Source organism: Martes martes (genome assembly GCF_963455335.1).
Source record: "Martes martes genome assembly, chromosome: 9".
NCBI classification, from domain to species: Eukaryota; Metazoa; Chordata; class Mammalia; order Carnivora; family Mustelidae; genus Martes; species Martes martes.
This window is the reverse complement of record NC_137896.1, coordinates 78,966,262-78,987,403: the sequence shown is the minus strand read 5'-3', so window position 1 is coordinate 78,987,403 and position 21,142 is coordinate 78,966,262. Positions and strand designations below refer to the sequence as shown.

At 38.1% G+C, this 21,142-nt stretch overlaps 1 protein-coding gene across 1 annotated transcript in view; it reads left to right on the top strand.

The window, feature by feature from the left end:
* The window catches only part of PUS10 (pseudouridine synthase 10), a 75,195-nt gene extending 54,469 nt beyond the window's left edge, over positions 1–20,726 (top strand). Inside the window, exons 9-18 of the mRNA XM_080813118.1 lie at positions 236–300; positions 1,653–1,738; positions 2,813–2,938; positions 8,168–8,224; positions 9,087–9,163; positions 9,257–9,312; positions 10,555–10,672; positions 14,770–14,912; positions 17,352–17,451; positions 19,685–20,726. Of these exons, the coding sequence (XP_080669244.1) occupies positions 236–300; positions 1,653–1,738; positions 2,813–2,938; positions 8,168–8,224; positions 9,087–9,163; positions 9,257–9,312; positions 10,555–10,672; positions 14,770–14,912; positions 17,352–17,451; positions 19,685–19,723 (867 nt within the window). The 3' untranslated portion in view covers positions 19,724–20,726. The remainder of the gene's footprint in view (positions 1–235; positions 301–1,652; positions 1,739–2,812; positions 2,939–8,167; positions 8,225–9,086; positions 9,164–9,256; positions 9,313–10,554; positions 10,673–14,769; positions 14,913–17,351; positions 17,452–19,684) is intronic.
* The last annotated feature ends 416 nt before the right edge of the window (positions 20,727–21,142 follow it).

Sequence of the window (21,142 nt, the reverse complement as noted above, 5' to 3'; positions counted from 1 at the left end):
GTTCTGCTAGACCTACCTGGTATTATTGACATAGGCTAAATTGAAAAGAAGGGTTGTAGGGAGAACTGACAGTATGAATGCTTGTGTTTTATTTTCTTGGAGCTCTTAAGTATTTCTCTCCTGTAAGTATAGTTTAAGATGATGTAATTTCTCCAACTATGTTTTGTGTTTCACCTCTGATGTTTTCTTGTCTGGGTGACAAAATGTCTTTTTTTTTCATTTTTACTTTATATAGTCAGTGTTCACTAGAATGGCAGTTATGAAAGCGTTGAATAAGATAAAAGAAGAGGATTTCCACAAGTAAGTAGAAGTATAGAAACGTGGGAGCATCATGGAATTTTCGAATAAAAGGGATGTTAGAGATAATCTGGGTTATCTCTAAAACAAAACTGGATGTATTTCAGGGATGATGATTGTGTCTTAGTCATTGTTATATTCTTACTCCCTGGCACAGTACCTGGTGGGTAGTAGTGTTCAATAAATGTTTGTCAAACTGACATTTGAATTCATGAATCAAACCCAACTTCTTTATCTTTAGAAGAGGATATTGAGGGAGTTGACTTGCCTAAGGTTTCAGCTGGGTAATAGAGTGGACTTAGAGCCAGGATTCTGGACTCTCCATTACATCCCTCATTCTGCGTTTTGAGTATTATCCATCTCCAGAAGAGGGAGAGAAAGGCTCATGAGTTCTTCACTGGTTAAAATATAATGAAATACAGTAAACCTTACATTTTAACTCTCATTGTGCTCATTTTATTTAATAAAATATTATCGTAGTTTTCCTTCCAGAATATCCTTGAATAAATTTCAAATAATGGAGCTCTGAAGCAGGTTTTATTTATTTTACTGACTAAAAGCAAGCCTCAGGAAATGGAAATACTTTTATTAAATTTTAGAAGGTAAAGTTAGCTGCTCTCTACAAGCAATAGTTCCTGAGTTTCTAAGTGATTTTTTTGTTAAGACATCTTGGGAAACTATGACATTTTCAAGGCAAGCATTTGGAGTAAATCCATATCTAGTCTTTTACAGGTAGACTCCAGTCCATGGCTTTGGAAGTTCCCAGATGGTAGACAGAAAATAAAGCCATATATTGCTCTTTCCTTTCTGTCTTCAGTTAGATTGAAGTGTCTTAGCTAAAGGGCAAAGTCTGCCACATTCCACTTTTTCTGGCCCTGAGGTCATAGTTGGAATGAGAAGAAAAATGGCGGAGACCCTCTCCATGGGTGGGGTTTACTCCTGTGACTAGTCTGTCAATGCACACCAACTTTACCCAAATGATTAAGGGTTTTGTAAGATGGCACCAAGTGTTCATGGATAGCAAAATGACTAAAGAACCCAGAAAGGCTTCCACTTCGTAAGTATGGGTTTTTCTCTCAAACCCCAAGGCTGTTAGAAATTATCATCTGGGAACATGAGGCCTCCTAAGTGAAAGGTAGTAGCAGAGCCCTGATTTGCTTAGTGCCACTCTCATGTATTAAAATGTACTTGAGGCCTGAAAGACCCCAATTATTCCAAAACTTAAAGTTAGGGAGTGGCTTAATCCAGGAGAGGCTTGGGCTCTGTGTGTCTCAGACAATGCTGATTCATCCTAGTTATGTGGTTCGATATCATGTCTGGAAAATAGTAGCTGTAAAATTTATTTTGTTTTGCAGGCAGTTTCCTTGTCCTCCAAACTCACCAAAGGCTGTTTGCACTGTTCTTGAAATTGAGTGTGCTCATGGTGCTGTTTTTGTGGCTGGTAAAATATTTAGTCTAGAATATACTTACACTGTCGACTTACTCTCCTTTCTGAAAAACTCAAATGACTCCTTTGTTTCCTTCTTATATTTATCATTAGGTTCTGGTTAGTTACCTCTTTTGAGAATTAGGAATGATAGCCAAGCTTATTTTAGGTTCTATAAGCATTTTTAAGGTCCACTTAGTTGTGTTATTTAAAATGCCATGCCAAAGGGAAATGACACTTCTCATATTTTAATAGTTTCCATCAGAGATGGCCAGTACCCATAGAAATATGGGTAGATACAGAAACCCGAAACTGATCAGGAGAAACTTAGCCACAGAGAGCATGAAAGTGAACTTGAAAAAAAAGTAATTTTATTATCTGCAAAATGACTGAAGACTGAGCTTCTGCCTTAAAAAAAAAAAAATTGTTGCATTGACCTTCCCAAGAGGTAATCTAGCAGATAGTTTTTGTTTTGAAAGCTGCATCGATTTCACAGTAATAGCTGAAATGAAATTGCTCTCTAGTCTCAACTATAACATCATGCCCCATGGTAATGAAAGCCACCTGCCATTAGTGCAGCTTTATTTATAAAGCAATGAATCCTATTCTATTAGGGTCATGTTGTGTTTTTTTTTTTAATTATAAAAACTTCAAAATTTCCTATATTTGAACTCTTTGGAATATATTATCACCAATGAGTATTGCATTAAAAGTATTATTAATCAGGTGTAAAAGCAGTAATTGTTGTTTGTTTTTTTTTTCTGATGATCCTTGGGGTGTTCCATAATATAACTTGTTCAGTCAGACAATCAGATTAATAAATATACTGAGCATTCTTTTAGAGCTTATTTGATGATTCATATCATGTCCTTAGCCATCTCTTCTACTGTTACCTTAAATCTTTTAATTTAATTATTTATATGTCTGTGTGCTAGCTCCCCAAATTAGATTATAAGATTATTATAAGTTGAAGGCTAAACATTGTTTTATGTCGTGGCACCTAGGATATTGGCACTCAATAAATAGTTGTTTTATCCTATTGTGTTAATTATAGCATTCCATCCAGGCTACCTTATGTATCTTTGGCAGGGAGATATAATAAATATTCTAGGAATCTACCACAGACTCCTTGGATAATCGATGGAGAAAGGAAGCTGGAATCTTCAGTGGAAGAATTAATCTCAGATCATCTTTTGGCAGTATTCAAAGCAGAGAGTAAGTGTTATTTATATTTTAAATACATTGTCATTCATGAATAGATTTCTTGGAGGTGGCAGGAAGGATTTCTGAATTTTGTAAATCCCCAGCGAATCTGGCCTCCTTACCTGGCAGCTTCCCATGAACAGGGGTCACCATGGCCTGAGCACCTCTGACTTGGGCTGGATTTGAGCCAAGTATTTCTTTCCTTTCTCAAGATGACTGTTCTTTCCTGGGCAAATCCAAAACCCCTCAAGCTATTTTAAGTGAATGTATTTAACCTCTGACCTTGGGACACCTCAGACTTGGCCTCTTTTGGGGGAATATGAAGAAATTAAAACCCAACTTCCACATCCAGTGCTTGTTCAAGAACAATCACTGGCAAATGCCTGGCTCCCAGCCTAACTGCTAACATGTCCTGGGATGAAGTTCAAGACTAGAGAAAAGAGATCAACAGCTTCATTTCACAAAGACCTAATGATAGTATGTTGTGTTTCATTTTCCAGGTATTAATGAGCCCAGGTTTGTGGAATGAGTCAGATCCTATCAGGTTTATGTTTTCTTTGTCTCAGTAGGTCCATTGGGTCATAGGCAGCATGGATCCTTGTGATGTCACCTGGGATTAGACTAGAGGAAAGGGGCCAAGATTTCAATTGCAGAAAGTCATGTTGTACATCAGGAAAAACTGTAGGCAGTAAATAATGATTTACTTTGAAGTGGGTCTCCTGGCATAATTAGAACACCTTTGTTGAGGAACCAGCTTGATACCCACCATTCACTCTGAAAACCTTAAGGCAGGCCTGCCTGAGGAATGGCAGGCAGATGACTGAGAAGAGATATGGCTGTCCCTTCCAGCTCTCTGCCTTGTCAAGAGGAAAGAGGACTTTAAAACTACATCCTTCTTATAATTTGTTGCCTATTGGGTTGGTGGATCCTTTTTTTAAGGGTCTTTAAGAATTGTTTACTGAGGGGTGCCTAGATGGCTCAGATCGTTAAGCATCTGCCTTTGACTCAGGTCATGATCTCAGGGTCCTGGGATTAAGCCCTGCATTGGGCTCCTTGCTGGGCAGGGAGCCTGCTTCTCCCCTGCCTCCACCTGAAGCTCCCCCTGGTTGTGCTCTCTCTTTCTTTCTCTCTCTGTCAAATAAATAACATCGTGAAAAAAAACATTGTTTACTGAAAAAAGAAATTAACCTAACAACCTAACATTTTCCAAAATCTCAGCAATCAAGACTCTGCGATATTGGCATGAGCTTTTACCTATTTAATATTTACATACTGGTTATCCCATGAGAATTATCCAAGTTATGAAGAAGTAAAAATCAAGCTTTAGCATAAAAAGTCTCTTTCAAATTCTATGGGGCCACCTTACTCTCTTTCTATGAGATGATTCAAGAAACTTTCAGTTTTGATTATTTGGGTCCCAAGGAAGCCCCCATCACCAATAGGGCTGTTGGGAGGCTCTGAAAGAGCTGTCTGTTTCCCCCTTGCTATCTTTCATGCAGTTAGCTTGGTTTCATTTTCCATTTGAGGGGGAAAAAATTATACACAAACTGAAAATGAAGCAAACTATGTGTTTAGCATCCGTAATTTTATCCTGAGGAATGTATTGAGAGCTGCCTGAGAAAAAAACAGACCTCTGGACCCCTGTGCTACTGGCTCCTTGTTAGGGGATAAGCCTGTTGTTTGAAGTGCCTGATTGGTAGCATCAGTTTGCTAAACCTGTGCATCTCGAGATATATTACTTGTTCTTTCTGTGGTTCATGTCTGATGGCTCTGGGAAGATAGTTCTGACTGTTGTACCTCTATGGTTTACAACTCTCTGAAAATAAGCAATATTGTATGAAGTAGTCTAGCTGCTTACATAAAGGGTTCTTCCCCATGGGGTGCTCAGCAGTTTGAGCATCCGACTCGCTTGGTTTCATAGGGCTCTGTGTTCTGTGCTCAGTGCAGAGTTGGCTTCAGATTCTCCCTCCCCTTCCCTCTCACCCATGTGTGCTCTCTCTCTCTCTCTCAAATAAATAAAATCTTCAAAAAATTAAAAAAAAAATAAAAAACCAAAGATTCCTTCTCCGAAATGGGAGATACAAACTTGTTTCTCTCACTTTCAATGGGCACATCATATTATCCACTTGTTAATCCCCTAGTTAATGAGTAATAAACTTTGACACACTCTCAAAGTCAATGTGTCTAAGAAATTTTCCCCTAACCCATTTATTATTTCACTTATTGAATAAATATCTGTCATGTTATTTCCCTGCTGAAAACTTGCCAATGACTACGTACAGGATTAAAGTCCAAACTACTGAATTTGATCTTCTGAGGCCTTTATCCTCTTGCATCTGCCCATTTGTCAGTCCCATCATTGGTCTGCCGTGGGTATGAGGGCCGCTGCTGACTAGCTAAACTGCTGATAGTTCTGATCATTCTTGCACTTGATTTGTTTTGGTTTTTGAAATATCTGTTCCTTTGAGCAAAAGGCTCAAAGAACTCACAGGATTAGGGGGATAAGACAAGGCATAATGTGAATTTAGAAAACTCAAGCGGGATACCTGGCTGGCTCAGTTGGTGGAGTATACGACTCTTAGTCTCAGGGTTCTGAGTTCAAGCCCCATGTATAGACGTTACTTAAAAATAAAATCCTTTAAAAAAAAAAAGAAAGAATGAAAACTCAACCAAATTTTAAACATGTATTTCCTAATACTTAAGGTGGTACTCCTTTTCCTTTTGTTGTCAGCTAATTTCATAATTACACAGAAATAAAGGGTTAAAGGTTACCCCCCAAAATATTTCTCAATGAAGTGTCCAAATTTGAAATATTTTTCTAAAAGATATAATAAGTGTCCCTTCTTCCTTTGTCTAGATTTAGTGTTTCTCTGGACTTCTCAAGAGCCTTGTTTTCTGCAGCTCTTTCTTATTAATGGGCTAGAACTTGTGGAAGTTTTATGGGCCAATTTATGAACTGGAAATCTCTGGTCTGATTTAGCTGTCACTGGTAGACTTATCTCTTTGTGTCCTGTTCATTCCCTTCACCCCTGCCTGTCACAGGTTATGGCTCAGTCACTATGGATCCCCTGGTTTGCTAACATTATGGCTGCTTTAGAGATGGAGGTGGGAAGGTGTAAGACAGATCACAGACCGAGGGAGTCAGTATCTTCCCAGATGCCCCTCTGAACTCTCCGTTTAGCTCCCTACCCCTGCTTAGTGCTGCTCCTGAGTCTGTTGACTCTGACTAGCAGCCGCTGATGTTACTATGGGTTTTATTAACAGTTTAAAAATGGAGTGTAAACATGGAATGGAGGGTTCTTGGGGTCTTAATATTTCACAGAATCCTACTCATTGCCTTTCTTAGATTCTCTGCCTCAAGAAGAGCCTGATCCTGTAGTTTCATGGCTGCTTACCTGGCCAGTTCTCAGGTGTTAACACAGAAGCTTACATTCTAGGCCTACCTTGGATGTCTAGTGCTTACCTAACCAGCTCTGTGTTGCTTCTCTTGGTAAGACCTATAGCTTTGGGCCCTGTGGGAAGAGAGGCGCCTACTTGACCCTGGTAGTACATGACAAACAACAGCTCAGAGCCTATTTTCCCAACGTGCTGACCTTGGCTTGCAAAAGGGATTTCTTAGAGGTGAAAGAAGAATGAAATTCTCCTTTCTTCACAGCTACACATCCTAGGAAAGAGGGCTAATCTTCAGTATGATTTCCATAGGACTTTTTAAGCTTATTCACTCTCCTCTTTCTAAAATCTACATGGGACCTTTACCTGCAGACTCTTTCCTTGGAAAAAGGTGGCTGTCAGAATAGTGTTCACCCTCCTTCCGCCTTTCCCATTTGTTCTTCCCAGCTATCTTGTTCTTCTTGTCTTGTGCTCTTCAAGGTGGCTGGACCACTGAGGAATAAATACAAACCTCATAGCTCATGCTGCAACTGTAGTCTTAGAACAGGAATGTTCCTGTATGCTTCCTGTCCTAGCCCTACTCGCTATATTACAGTTCTTATCCCTCCACAAACAGTAAGCCCTGTGTCCATCTTGTTTTTCTCCCCAGGATCTAACAGTGACTTGCACATGCCCACTGTAGATATTTGCTCCTGAGTAAGTAAATCAGGGTGTGAGTCTGAATTCTAGTCTCCAAAGTATGTGTTCAGAGATCTTACACTTTGCCAAACTCTAAGGACTGACCAGAGTTCTCCAAACATTCCAGCCTTTTCTAATCCCTTCTTTCAGAATACTGGTCTTGCTTTCCCTGGGACGAGTTTGAACTGTCTTTGTGGTGGTTAAGAGACTCTGGAGTCAGATTGTCTGGTTCAAATCCTGGCCTTACCAGCTACCAGTGATGTGATCTTAGGCAAGTTACCTATCTCATCTGTCTCATTTTCCTTGTAAGCAAAATGAGGATAATGAGCATACCTACCTCATAGTGTTAACATATATGAAACATTTATGATAATGCCCGCCTCTGGTAATGTTTCCTATGGTGATGATGGTGAAATTGTCAGTTTTGTGTCTAGGAAAGTTGTCATATAACCCCTGCCTTTTTTTTTTTAAACGCCATTTCCCATTCTAATATTTGCAGCTTTTTAGGCTAGTGTGATCCATCTATCTTAGAATGAGCACTAGTTTTGTTATGATAGCCTAGGTTTGTTTAACATAAAAGTTTGCTTTTAAACCCTTCTTTTCCTCTCTTCTTCTTTTCATAGAGTTTAATTCTCAAATAAATGTTTTTGCTTTGTTTTGCTTTAAGGAAAAAAGAAAAGAGGTTAAATTTCTAAAGGATTTAAAGGATAGATTTTTCACCATAAGCTTGTGGCCAGGCTTATAGTGGGTCCTTCCTCCAAATAGTGCTCTCTCCCTTTGGCTTTCCCACAGGATGGTGGCATAGGATGACAGTTAAAGTCTGGCTTGGACATGAGGAGCAGCTCTGCCATTCAATCATGGGATCTTGGGAAAAGTACATGTTGTTTTAGAAGTTTGGTGTTCTTTTATTTAATACCTACACCATAAGGTTATAATAAAGATTAAAGGAAATAATGTATGCAGAATTTTAGCTCAGTGCCCAGCATAAAACAAGTACTCCATCAATGGTGTTTCTTACTATCATTGCTACTTTTATTGGAGATTGGGATTAGAGGTAGGATGACTATCCCTTGGAATTTTCCTATAGATTGTTCAAGACAAATGAAGTCTCTAAGAATGAAAGTCTTAGGGTTACTGTGTTACTGATTGCTTTTCTTTATCTACTTTGCAAAGGTTTTAATTTTTCCTCCTCTGGAAGAGAAGATGTAGATGTGAGAACACTAGGAAATGGTAAGATTACAACAGCATCACTTGACTAGAACTAACTTTCAGACTATCACCCTTCTCAGACAGCAGGTTTGCTGTAGTCGCTTAGTTAAAACCAAAGTGGGCAGAGCCCAGAGCTTCTCCCATCGAGGAAGCTTTGTGGATTGTGGAGCTACCTTTATAAATTATACGATTATGTCTTAACAGGATTCATTTCTTAAGAGGTCATCCTTATTACATGCCTGTAGGTTGTAAGGGACTTTCATGTGCATTAACAAGGCGGTGCCTGAGTTTTTCCAAAAGTTCGCTTATTAATTGTTCCATTTGATAACAGTTCAGCAGCACCAGTATAGCTTTCAAAGTGCACATCTTCATTTAAAAAGCGATTCTGCTCTCTTAGCCTCCATTTCTCTCATTTTATATTGTTGCATTACAAAAAAGATGATGAGAGTTAATCCTAAACTTGAGATTAATAGTCCCTTCCCCTTATGGAATCATAGCTTTTCCATTTCACTAGTGGATTAGGTTTAGGAGGATGGATTTCAGTTTGGTATACCTGGGCATTGCCGTGTGTGATAATGTTACCTTAGTGTAACCAAGTCAATTAGCAGCTCTTTGGATTTTATTTTGTAATTAACAAGGCTTGTTCATGGGCCTTTGGGAAAGCAGTCATTTTCACATACTGACTGTACTGGGGTTTAGCAGCCCCCAAAAAGCCCCTTGATTCTTTCACACATCCTTCCCTTCCCCAGATGTAGTCACGTCACTAAACTTTCAGTCCTCTAGAGCTCAACTCGTTTTTTCACACCTCCTAACCCTCTTGCATTAGCCCAAATGTTAACTCCATCAACACGTTTCTGTTTCATGACGGGGTGTGTGCTGCCAGGAAGGCCCTTTGCAATTGAGCTGGTGAATCCTCATAGAGTACATTTCACTTCACAAGAAATTAAGGAACTTCAGCAGGTAAACCACTTCATGACATGGAAATTGTCATGTTTCTGCAACTCTATAACTGGACTGGAGTTGCTAATTGTTTCTCTTTTTCTGCTACTACAGAAAATTAATAATTCATCTAACAAAATCCAAGTCCGTGACTTGCAGCTTGTCACAAGGTAAGAGTGGACTCACAGGAGATGATCTCAGAAGGGAAGTTCTGGTTGTAGAAGATTTATCTGTTAACAGAATTATGTCCAGAATATATAAGGAACTCTTACAACTCAATAATAAGAAAACAATGCAATTAAAAATGAGGGAGATGGTTAAGTGGGCATTTCTCCAAAGAGGATGTACAATTAATGAATGAATACATGAAAAAAATGCTCAGTATCATTTGCCATTGGGAAAAGACGTATCAAAACCTCAGTGATAGCTCACTGTACTCTCACTAGGATGGCTATAATAAAAAAGACAGAAAAAAAAATGTTGGCAAAGATGTGGAGAAATCGAAACCCTTGTATATTGCTGTGGGAGTGTACGTGTGGCCACTTTGAAAGACAGTTTGACAGTTTCTCAAAAGGTTAAACGTCGAGTTACCATTATGACCCAGCAATTCCACTTCTAGATATATACCCAAGAGGAATGAAAATGTACATCCACGCAGACTTCCACATGAATGTTCACAATAGCATTATCCATAATAGCAAAAAAGTAGAAGCAGGGGCGCCTGGGTGGCTCTGGGGGTTAAAGCCTCTGCCTTCGGCTCAGGTCATGATCCCAGGGTCCTGGGATCGAGCCCCACATCGGGCTCTCTGCTCAGCAGGGAGCATGCTTCCCCCTCTCTCTCTGCCTGCCTCTCTGCCTACTTGTGAGCTCTGTCAAATAAATAAATAAAATCTTTAAAAAAAAAAAAGAAGTAACCCAAATGTCCATGGACAATATATGGTATCTCCATACAGTGGAATGTTATTCAGTAATAAAAAGGAAAAAGTCCTGATACATTCTCCAACATGGATGAACCTTGAAAACGTTATGAAGTGAAAGAAGCCAGATACCACATACCACATATTCTATGATTCTATTTTATATGAGATATTCAGAGTAGGGAAATCTATAGAGACATAAAGTCAATTAGTGGTTGTCAAAGGCTGGGGGAAGTAGGGCATGGGAAATAACTGCAAATAGTTATGGAGTTTCTTTTTTAGGTTGATGAAGTATTCTAAAATTAAATTGTGGTGATGGCTACACAACTCTGTAAACATGTTAGAAATCACTGAATCGTATAGTTAAAATGGGAATTGTATGTAAGTCTTATCTCAGTAAAGCTATTTTTAGAGAAAGGGAAGTTTGGGGCAAGGCTTGTATGTATTCTGTGTGTTTAGACAAACTTCCCCCCCCCCCTTTTTTTTTTTGTTTAGAGAGGCAATAGGACATATGAAAGAAGGTGAAGAAGAAAAGACCAAGTCCTATAGTGCCTTAATATGGACAAATAACGCCATACAGAAGAAAGACATTGAATTCCTAAATGACATAAAGGTAGTTAAGTGCTCTCTTTCTTATTTTTTGATTGCTTATAAAAAAGTCCTTTCACTTTTAGTTTATTACTAGCAAGTCATAGGCTTTGGGGAATGTGAGACCTCGCTTGCCATTTACTGGTTGAATGATGGGGCAATTCATTGGGCCGGTTTGAGAGACAACATGCCAGTGATGAAGAGCCTGTCTCTGGGCACAGATTGGTAGGGTGCAAATCCTGGATCTGCCTTTCATAGTTGTGTGACTTTGGACAAGTTGCTTATCCTCTTTATGCCTCAGTTTTTTCACCTATATTATTAGTTAGAAGAATGAAATTAGTTTAGTCATATGAAGCACTTAGAACAGTATCTGGTACATAGAAAACCTCAGCAATCCTATTATTATATTTGGCCATCTGTAAAAAGGAAATACATAATAGAATTGATCTAATAGAATTGATGCTAAGATTAAGTGCATAAATAAAACATGTTATACATTTTTAAGAAGGATAGTATATGTGCAGCACCAATATTTTGGCACCTGCTAGGTTTCCCCTCCTATGAGCATATCACTGTAGAGGGTCTGCCTATTTATTTGCATATTTCTTCCCACCTGTCCCCACCTCTTCCTGTAAAGATAATCTACTCTCAAATGCAAGGAATGAGCCTAAATGAGCACAGAGATGTGTACAGTTATCACAACATTGTTTAAATGGGCAATATTTTACAATAATCTAGGTGATCTACTAAAGGAGAATGGCTTAATCTTACGGTTTATCTGTGTGATGAGCTATTATTGCTAGCCAGTTGTTAGAAATTATGTAGTAGCTAACTATTTATTGACAAAGGAAAATGTTCCTGGTAGATGCTAAGGGAGAAGAAAACAAGCTATAAAGAGTACATAGAGGGTGATACATTGTGATGTGTACACATATATATGACCACGTAGAAAACAAATTGTATGGCAAAAGATAACATAAATGGGATTTATACTTATGAAAAATACAAATGCCCAATACAGAAATGTAAACAAAGGATATGAATAAGCAGCTGAAAATGAGCAACTCCAAATGCCAAGAATCATCTGAAAAGATGTTCCACTTCTGGATTGAAGTAACAGTAAGACCTCACTTAGTCCTCTGAAACTAACAACACCTTATGGGTGGCATGGAGGAGAAAGCTAGTCGTATACTTAGTCAGTAGAAATGTAAAGTGTTTAGCCTTTTTGGAAAACAGTGTAGCGATGACTATAAAAACTAAAAATATACGGGTATTCTACCCAACACTTTTACTACTGGCAATCTGTCCTGAAGAAATAAAACTCTAGTGCTTAAGGATATGTGTGCAAAGATGTTTACTTTATTCAAAGTGGCAAAATCAGCAACACAACTAGAAACAAAGTGAATTTCCTTCAAAAAGGAAAGGGAAGAACAAGCTGGAATATTATAAAGCTATTTAAAAAAAAACACAACAGCATGTGATCCCACGTAGTTTATGTTTTTGTATGTCTATATACCTAAAATTGTTGTAAAAAAGGATAGAGGTAGGTCTACGTCTATGACTTAGAGAAACACCCAAGACATTATGAGAAAGAAAGTGAAGTGCAGAATCATGGTTATAGTATAAGTGTTTTGGTGAAGGCATACAAGTCATTTACCTGCTTAAACAAGTTCATCTCTAACCTGGAGGGTGGACTAGATCACCCCCAGAGGGCCTCCAGGTCCCAGGTTCTGTGATGCTATATCAAAAGCTGTTGGCTTTTCGTCCATTATCTGGGGTCTTTAGGATGATAGTTTAACTCTAGACAGATCTCTTTAAGGTTGCAAAACAAATTTCTTAATCTCTATTCCGTCACGTGTACAAGTCAGTCAGAATGCTGAGGGGAAAATTAACTCATTTTAAAAATAGATTCAGGGGCACCTGTGTGGCTCAGTCAGTATAGCATGTGACTCTTGAACTTGGGGTTATGAGTTCAAGCCCCACACTGGGTGTGGAGACTACTTTTAAAAAAAAAAATTGATTCATTATTTGGAGGTAGCCCAATTCAGAGCTAATTCAGAAATAATGCCGTATAATGCTGAAAGATGATTTTTGGAGGTTCAGAGTAAACAGTGAAAGGGTCTCTTTTAATGGTTCACAGCCCAAATAGACTGATGGGACTAGCTGACTTCTGATTTTTTGTGTTGGGGTTAAGGCTATTTTCAAATATTACTATTGTCATCAAAAATACAAAAAACTGAGTTACTGTTCCATGTTGAGAAAGAGTCTCTTCAGACTTAACTATTTGTCTCTTCTTTTTTAAGGGCAACCTACTTGTAAGGAAAAAACAAAACAAAACAACTTTTGTGTATATGTGTTTCTGAAAATTCAGCAGAAAGTGGCCAGCAGAGTGCAACGTTAGAGTAAATGGTTCCCTTGCATCTACTGAAAATAGACACAAAACACACACAGGAGTGTGTGGTGATCAAGTGTTATGTTGGAAGCCCAGCTCAGTTAGTACTTCCATTGACTAGTTCATGGTTCGCAGGCCTGGGAGTGAGTAGCAAGAAAGGAAACAGGCAGAAGAGCACTCCTTAGTCATTCATTTAAAACCGGCTGTTTCTGTACAGAGGCCATATCTGTACAGATTCCTTAACAGTTCAGCCTTGTCCTTTTTTTGTCTTTTTGGCTGGAGAAATGTCAAACCTTATGGAGACAGCCTGTATCAGCAGAACAAAGTGCTTCTAAATTTGAAGCCTTAGAGAGTCATAAAACCCATGAGTTAGGAGGGGCCGTTGACTCACTGCTGTGATCAAAACAGTCACACCATTTCAAGTATAGTCTTTGTCAGAACTTGCTCTTTCTTTCTTGGTGGAGAACTGGATAGAGGGAAGACCAGACAGAAATCCTTCTCTGCTTAGCATGGTTTCAGGCACTCCCAAATCATGTAAATTAGGAAGGAGTTGTTCCAACAAGAAATGGCAGAAGATTCAAAGTTCTTATGAACCTACATTTCTTGTTATGCCCAATATCTATTTTTAAAATTTGGAATTAGTTGACCTTCTACAATATTAATCTCTGTTTCTTAATTATATATCTTGTGACAAAAGGAAATCTCTAATTATAAGAAAAATAAGCCCGCGCCCCTAAAAAAAATCTGAATTGTAAAAAAGACATGCAGTATGATTATTCTAAAGTAACTTGAACTGGCTTACAAATACTGAGAGGTCCTGGTTTATTGTACATGCTTCTTTGTAATTATTATATTGAAACATTACCCTAAACAGCGATGCAACTATTAATTTTCTAGATATTTCTTTTCATATAACAACGGCAACAACAAAATAACCTTGTAAGTAGGTCATGGTTATCCTTAAAACATGCACACTGCCCATACACACCAGTGATGCTGAGGTCTCACCTTCTACAAACAGCCATTTCTCACCTCAGCTGTTAGGTCATCTGTTGGGTTGAGGGGAGAGGAAGGGAAGAATAGGTCTTCTAGAAGAACTCTGTTAAAAGTGAAGGACCGGCTAGAACTCCAGGGTCCTACTCAATTTAATTAATTAATTAAATATTAGAGCAAAAGAGAAGCTGGGGATCATTTACCTCAAAGCTTTTTTAAAAATGGCATACTGGGGGGACGCCTGGGTGGCTCAGTTGGTTAAGCAGCTGCCTTCGGCTCAGCTCATGATCCCAGCGTCCTGGGATCGAGTCCCACATCGGGCTCCTTGCTTGGCAGGGAGCCTGCTTCTCCCTCTGCCTCTGCTTGTGCTCGCACACTCTCTCTCCCTCTCTCTCTCTCTGACAAATAAATAAATAAAATCTTTAAAAAAAAAAAAATGGCATACTGGGGCCCAGTAAGTGAGCAACTATGGACGACGTTATGAGAAGTTCCACAGAGCCTGAACCTTAGGGAATACTACTTAGTATTCCCTATTACTATTATACTACTATACTACTACTACTACTACTATTACTATTATACTACTATTACAATACTATTAGTACCTACCCTGACAGTGATAGATGAGGTCCTCCAAAGAAAACATCTGTGGTGGGCCATGGATGACAGAGGTGTTAAGACAGGCTTCCCTGGGCAGCAAAGCTGACTCCATGATTGTGTAACACATCCTCCTCTAGGACTTAAAGGTCGACCAGAAAACACCTCTGCGGGTCCTTCACCGGAGGCCCCTGGCTGTGAGAACTCGCATCATTCACTCCATGGAGTCACGCTATGTGGATGAACATCATTTCCGCCTCTATCTGAAGACTCAAGCTGGAACGTATCCTTTTGCCTTCCACATAGCAATACTCTAACCAGAACCCTGTTGGAAGAGTTCAGGCTGCCCTAGAAAATAGGTGCAACTTGATCTAGGAACGATTAGGGTAAGGATTAGGTTGGGGAAGAATCCTTTTTTGGGGGGTGGGGAAGGAGGGTTCCCAACTAATTTGTATCTTTCAAAATGACATTTTAAACCACGAGGCAGCAGCCAATAGAGCGTGAACTTTAAAAGTGTGTCACATAATACTGACTGCGTAGTGAATACTCAGGAAACAGTTTTGATTGATTCATTTATTGATTTGCCTCTATGCATTTTGCAACTCACATTTTCATAACCACATTTGGATCCTTTCAGCATTTTGAGCATTTGCCCCAAATCACTAAACACTGATAGTAGATGGGAGTGGCCCTACTTTACATACTGATCTTCACTTCATTTTGGCCACTGGCTCTAAACAAGAGAATAGTCCAGAAATGATCACTTGTTCATATGGTTCATATGGTTTGTGTTCACCTGTTTTGTGTGGTTTTGTATCCAATCTGAGTTTTTAGTTAAAATACATCAGGGAGTTGCCATCCATATTCATCCACATTTCATCAAAGGAATCACATCAAAGAAAACCTTTTTACCTAATTCCAGCTTTTATTTTAGAGTGCTAGGTGAAATGCAGGGGTCTTTTGAAGAAATGTCTTGATTTCAATCTTATTAAACATTTTTAGGACCAGGCATGTATATGTTACTTATGGGCTTAGCCAAGAAAAACCGTCTGCTAAAGCTTTAGATACCATGTGGTTATACACAAAAGTATGCGAATTTTTCCACATATATTGCTCAGTATGCTGAACTAGTTCATTTGACTTACACCTCATCCTTCTGGATATGAATAAGAACCCTTTTAACTGGTTGTTCTGGGGCTTTTTGGTCATCTCCTCTCGTCATTGCTATTTGGAAGTAGCATTCTTGAAAGAGAAAAGGGATGACAAATGTTGAGTAAGTATGAGTTCAGTAAAGAAGGCAGTTACTAGATAATTACATGTCTTAAGCTTGAGTGAAAACATTTGGTGAAAGTAGAGTGAATACACTTTCAGAAAGTGAGGAGGACATAATATCAGCATATTCATGGTATAAGTTTTTTATTTGTCATCTGAGAATAAACTTATTTTTCCTATTTGAATTATATTAAATTTTTATACTAAGTGCCAGTTTATAGAACACAACATAATACTGAACGGGTTTTTACTGAATGCTAGCAAAATTGTATCTCTCAGATAACAATTTTCAAGGCTGTAGTAGAGTCCTGTATAAGGAATGTTAATGTAATGTTAATAAGTAATTCCAGGATTGGCCATTGATATAAAAATTTGAAGACTAACAAGGGAAACATGAAATCGCCCCTTTCAAAAAAGACTTAATTCTCTTGCTAACCATGTAAGAGTGCAAACAGCTAAAACTTAGGCCCCTTGATAATCCTTCTGAAAGGTCTTTATCAACAACTAAATTGATATTCTCATTGTCCCTCCCATCCTACTGCTATTGTGTCACTGGGTCACATTACCAGGAAAACCATCATTGGAGTCACTGTGCGTGACCCTGTGGAAACCGCTCTTCTGGCAGATGCCAGCTGGCGTTATTGAAAAATGGGACCCAAAAGATGACAAAATGTAATCTGTGGCAAAGAAAAAACAGCAAAGTTTGTTTTGTTTTGTTTAGCATTGAAGTACAGTTCATTTTAAAAATCCATATCCAGGGTGGCCTGGTTGGTTCAGGTAGTGGAGCATGGGACTCTTTTTTTTTTTTTATTTTTAAAAAAAGATTTATTTATTTATTTATTTATTTGACAGATAGAGATCACAAGTAGGCAGAGAGGCAGGCAGAGAGAGAGGCATGGAAGCAGGCTCCCCACTGAGCAGAGAGCCCGATGCAGGGCTCGATCCCAGGACCCTGGGATCATGACCTGAGCCAAAGGCAGAGGCTTTAACCCACTGAGCTACTCAGGCGCCCCAGGACTCTTGATCTCAGGGTTATGGATTTAAGCCCCACGTTGGGTGTAGAGATTACTTAAAAAAAAAAAAAAATCATTTCTTATTTCAATGTTTTATTTAAATTCTAGTTAGTTAAAAAAACAAAACAAAAAAACTAAAAAAAAAAAAAAATCCATATCCAAACCTTGGCACTTGGAGATGAGCTAAAGGAAAAAGAAAGGCATGACTTTGGTAAGTTTGATGTAAACACAGGTGCCAAGTCCTGCTGTTAGCTGCCAGGCTGGTAGGAACCAGTCTGCCAAAGCTTATTTTCTAAGACATACATCATGGGTCACAGCTCAGAAATAACCTCTCCCTTGTAACATTTCTGCTTTCGTCTGTCATTTCCCTTTCACCTATCAAATCTCACCAGTTAGCTAGCATAGCTATCTCCATTGTTTCCTTAAACAAAGCCCAGCTACATTAAAGAGTTTGTACATGGAGACTTTGGGAGAACCAAGCCGAACATTGGCTCTCTAATGAATGTGACTGCAGACATTATTGAGCTGGATGTTGAGGTAAAGCATTTTATTGTGGAAGTAGCTGTTTGTACATTGAATTCAGCCAAGGTTATGCTTTTGGGGGGGGTGGGCATTAAGCCAAATAGGTATCTATCTCCACTCATATTAATGGCTATTTGAAAATGGTCAAAATCTCACAGTAGCATTGTATTGCAGGGAGGGACCATCTTTGGAATTTTTATCTTCTTAAGAAATACAAGATCTCATTGAAATATATAGCTCCTTGGAAATATATAGCTAATTTACATGGGGCATGAGATCTTAAACCCTTAAGTGGGTCAAGGAAGTGAAACTTAAGAACCCTTCATATGTCCTTCGGACTCTACGGAGTTCATTCCCATAACTGTTTTGTTTTACAAAAAATTTAAGGCAGCCTACTCAGAAACATACATTCAGGACAGGGATAGAAAATGGGATCAGCTGATGTTTACTAGAACAATGAAAAAAAATAAAATTAAATAAAAAAAAGATTTTAAGCAGAGGATATGGGGGGGTTAGGTGATCCTGGTGGTGGATATTAAAGAGGGCATGTATTGCATGGAGCACTGGGTGTGGTGCATAAACAATGAATCTTGGAACACTGAAAATAAAATAAAATAAAATGGGGAAAAAAATAAACACACAACACACAAAATAGTTCTATAAGGGACCCCTATGTGGTATAAATTTTCTGCTCCTAGGGTCTGAATTGAAACAAGGTTAAATTCTTAAGTATTTAAAAGAGTGAATTTAATAGGTCCTTCTGGCAGTTCTCCATAAATATATTTTCTCATTTGACCGTCAATAGGTACTGAGTCATAACTTGTGCTCCTTGATGAATATCTGAAGAATTGGGTCCCTCTCCCATGCCTCCCCCCTGCATAAAGAAAATATTAGGAGGCTAGTGTTTTGCACTTGGGATTATCAGTTATCAAAAGAAGTGGGTTTAGTGGCCTCGTGTGCAAACAGCTATGGTAATCCCATGATCACTGGCGCATCATCAGCTTACCGGCAATTCTCGAGTGCTTTCAGATTAGATTTTACACAGCTCCTGCATTCAGCCATTGATAGCACCTTCAAGGTTGCAGGGAGCATTCTCAGAGGGACTGTTATTTTGAGGAAGACAGCCTTCTGTTAAAGTAAATCTCAACTGCATTCATCTTCTTTGATCTTAATTCTTAGAACAACTTAGCAATGTCAGAGTGACAGGCCAGTGTTCCTCATCCATGTTTGTTCATTGAAAACACCTATAGAGCTTTACAAACGTCCCCTGCTTTCAACACTTACAAGACTGTGGCCTGAAATGTTTAGTTTTCAGGCATGAGAAACAACCCATTAGCTTATATATGGGTCTTCAGTATGTGGCTGTGTTCTGAAACAAAACCAAAATATCTTCTTGGGTTTCTAAAAGATACGCATATACACACACAACAGTTATTTGGGCTTTTCTAATAAAATTTCCTGATTCTGGCAGTGACTTGCAGATTTATTTTAAAAATCACTTGTGGTAAAGCATTTTGAGTTTTAACAAGACATGGGTACAGTGGACTTTTTTAAACTTCTCAAATTCGGCCTTCTACGGTGGTTCAAGTACTTCTAAAAGCCTAGAACATGATTGTTCTACGTGGAGAAAAAAACCAGTCTGTTACTGTAGTTTCATTATGACTTAAATCAAGGCTTTGTTCTAGAAGAGCCAAACCAAGTGAGTAGAGACAGATAAATCTGATTTTAAAAGAAACAAGAATTCTGAAATGATATACAATGATCATTTATCCTTTTCTAGTTCCAGGCGATCTTTCATACTCATTTGTTTCTCATTCGGTTGCTAAGTTACAAATAACAACCATAAGTGTATAGACTATTTGAGTGCTTGTTAAATGCAAGATGAGACAATGGAAATGATCTGAAGAATAAAAGTTGCTGAGACTTCTGAGGGAAAGTTGGTGTTGTCCCTGAAATTGTTACTTTACCTATAAATAACATTTACAAAATTTAGATGTACTCTAGTCTCTTCTTGGCCAAAAGGTACGATTAATATAAACAGCTGAGTAACCATTCAGATACAGACCTTGGGCCCAAGAATCTCAACGTCGACCATGGGTTTTTGAGTGTTGAATTGTGGTATTCAATGACTTTTCTTTAAATTCAGCTTCTGCTGCTGCCTTATATTAAAACTATTAAGTTTATGCATTACCAGCAAATGCTTACCGGAACAGTAATATGTTTTCATGTCTTGTTTCCTTCCTTCTAGTCTGTAGATGTTGACTGGCCCCCTGCTCTGGATGACTAGCTTTCAAATGTGGAAACAGAATAGGGTTTTTGTGGAACGATGCGGACCTCCATTCAGCATACACTGTATAATGGCTATTTACTCACCATTACAGTGTCTTGGAAACCATTTGGATCATGTTGATCTATGTATTTTAAAATCTGTTGTAACATCTCAGGATCTATGTATGTGTATATTTTGTGTTAATGTTCTAAAGATGTCTTAGGATTTTTCTTGTTCCTTCTCCAAACCCTACACGCTAGACTATGAATAATGAAAACATTCTCTTAATTCTTTCTTAGAGCGTACACAAACAGGTTACATTCTCTGATAATCTGAGAGGCTATCATTTGTTTAGCAAAATTTCCCTCCACAAGACATAACCACCTTCGAAATCATGTTCAAACTTTCTTAAATGATCTTGATAAAAGTTATATCTAGATATATACAGCACAGTATCCTATAATATTCTAATATATCAAATGCAAATCTAACATCATTAATATTTTTCCCAGTAGGCTTTAAGCAAGATACTACCAACATAAGTACTTTTTGATATAATCTATCACAACCTTAATGACTTCAAGTAACTATTTTGACAACTTAAAAATATCAGTACTTTTCCTGGGGACGGAAAATGAAACCTTAGGAATTGAGGCATACTCTATTAAGAGACTTCCATAAATCTTTTAAATAAGGAGATACAAGTGCCTTCAGTAACTTCAAACCCAGGGATAAGATTTTGAAAAATTAGGATTGCTAAACAATCTGCTATTATTCCAGAGTGCTTCAGTGTATTATCCAATTTCAAACGTCTTCATCAAGTGGATATTATAATTTCCATTTTATAAATATAAAAACCAAAGAATGAAAGTTAAATGATTTATCTAAAATCGTTAGTTACTTCCATATCAGGGGCTAAACTGAAGTTTCCTGTCTCTAGGGTCCTTTCTTAATAAATCTTGTTATTGAGTACCCATTGTGTGAAGGAGGCACCTGAGAATGTCATTTAAATGCACTAACCAAATAAATAAATAAATAAAATAATTAAAATGAACAAATAAAACAAATGCACTAAGCCTCAGAAATGACTTTTGGAATTTAGATACCAAATCAAGGAGGTTGCCAAAAAACAGCCCAAGTATATTTCATATGATCTTATATGACTACTATTTGTTAATAAGTTAATCATCAGTTGGTACTATGAAGAGGAAAAAAATGAAATAAGCTAAATCTAAAGAAAACGGTTGGGTCATTAAGAGAAACGTTTCAGCAATCTCATTAAAATTTCAGACTTAAGGGTATTTCCTATCACCCTGATTCAACTATCTGAGCTTATTTTAGAACACATGTGACTTGGATAGTATTGGATGATTGTTTCCCATCTCTTTATTAAATATACTTCATAGATACCAAGATGTATTATTCATTTATCAGGAA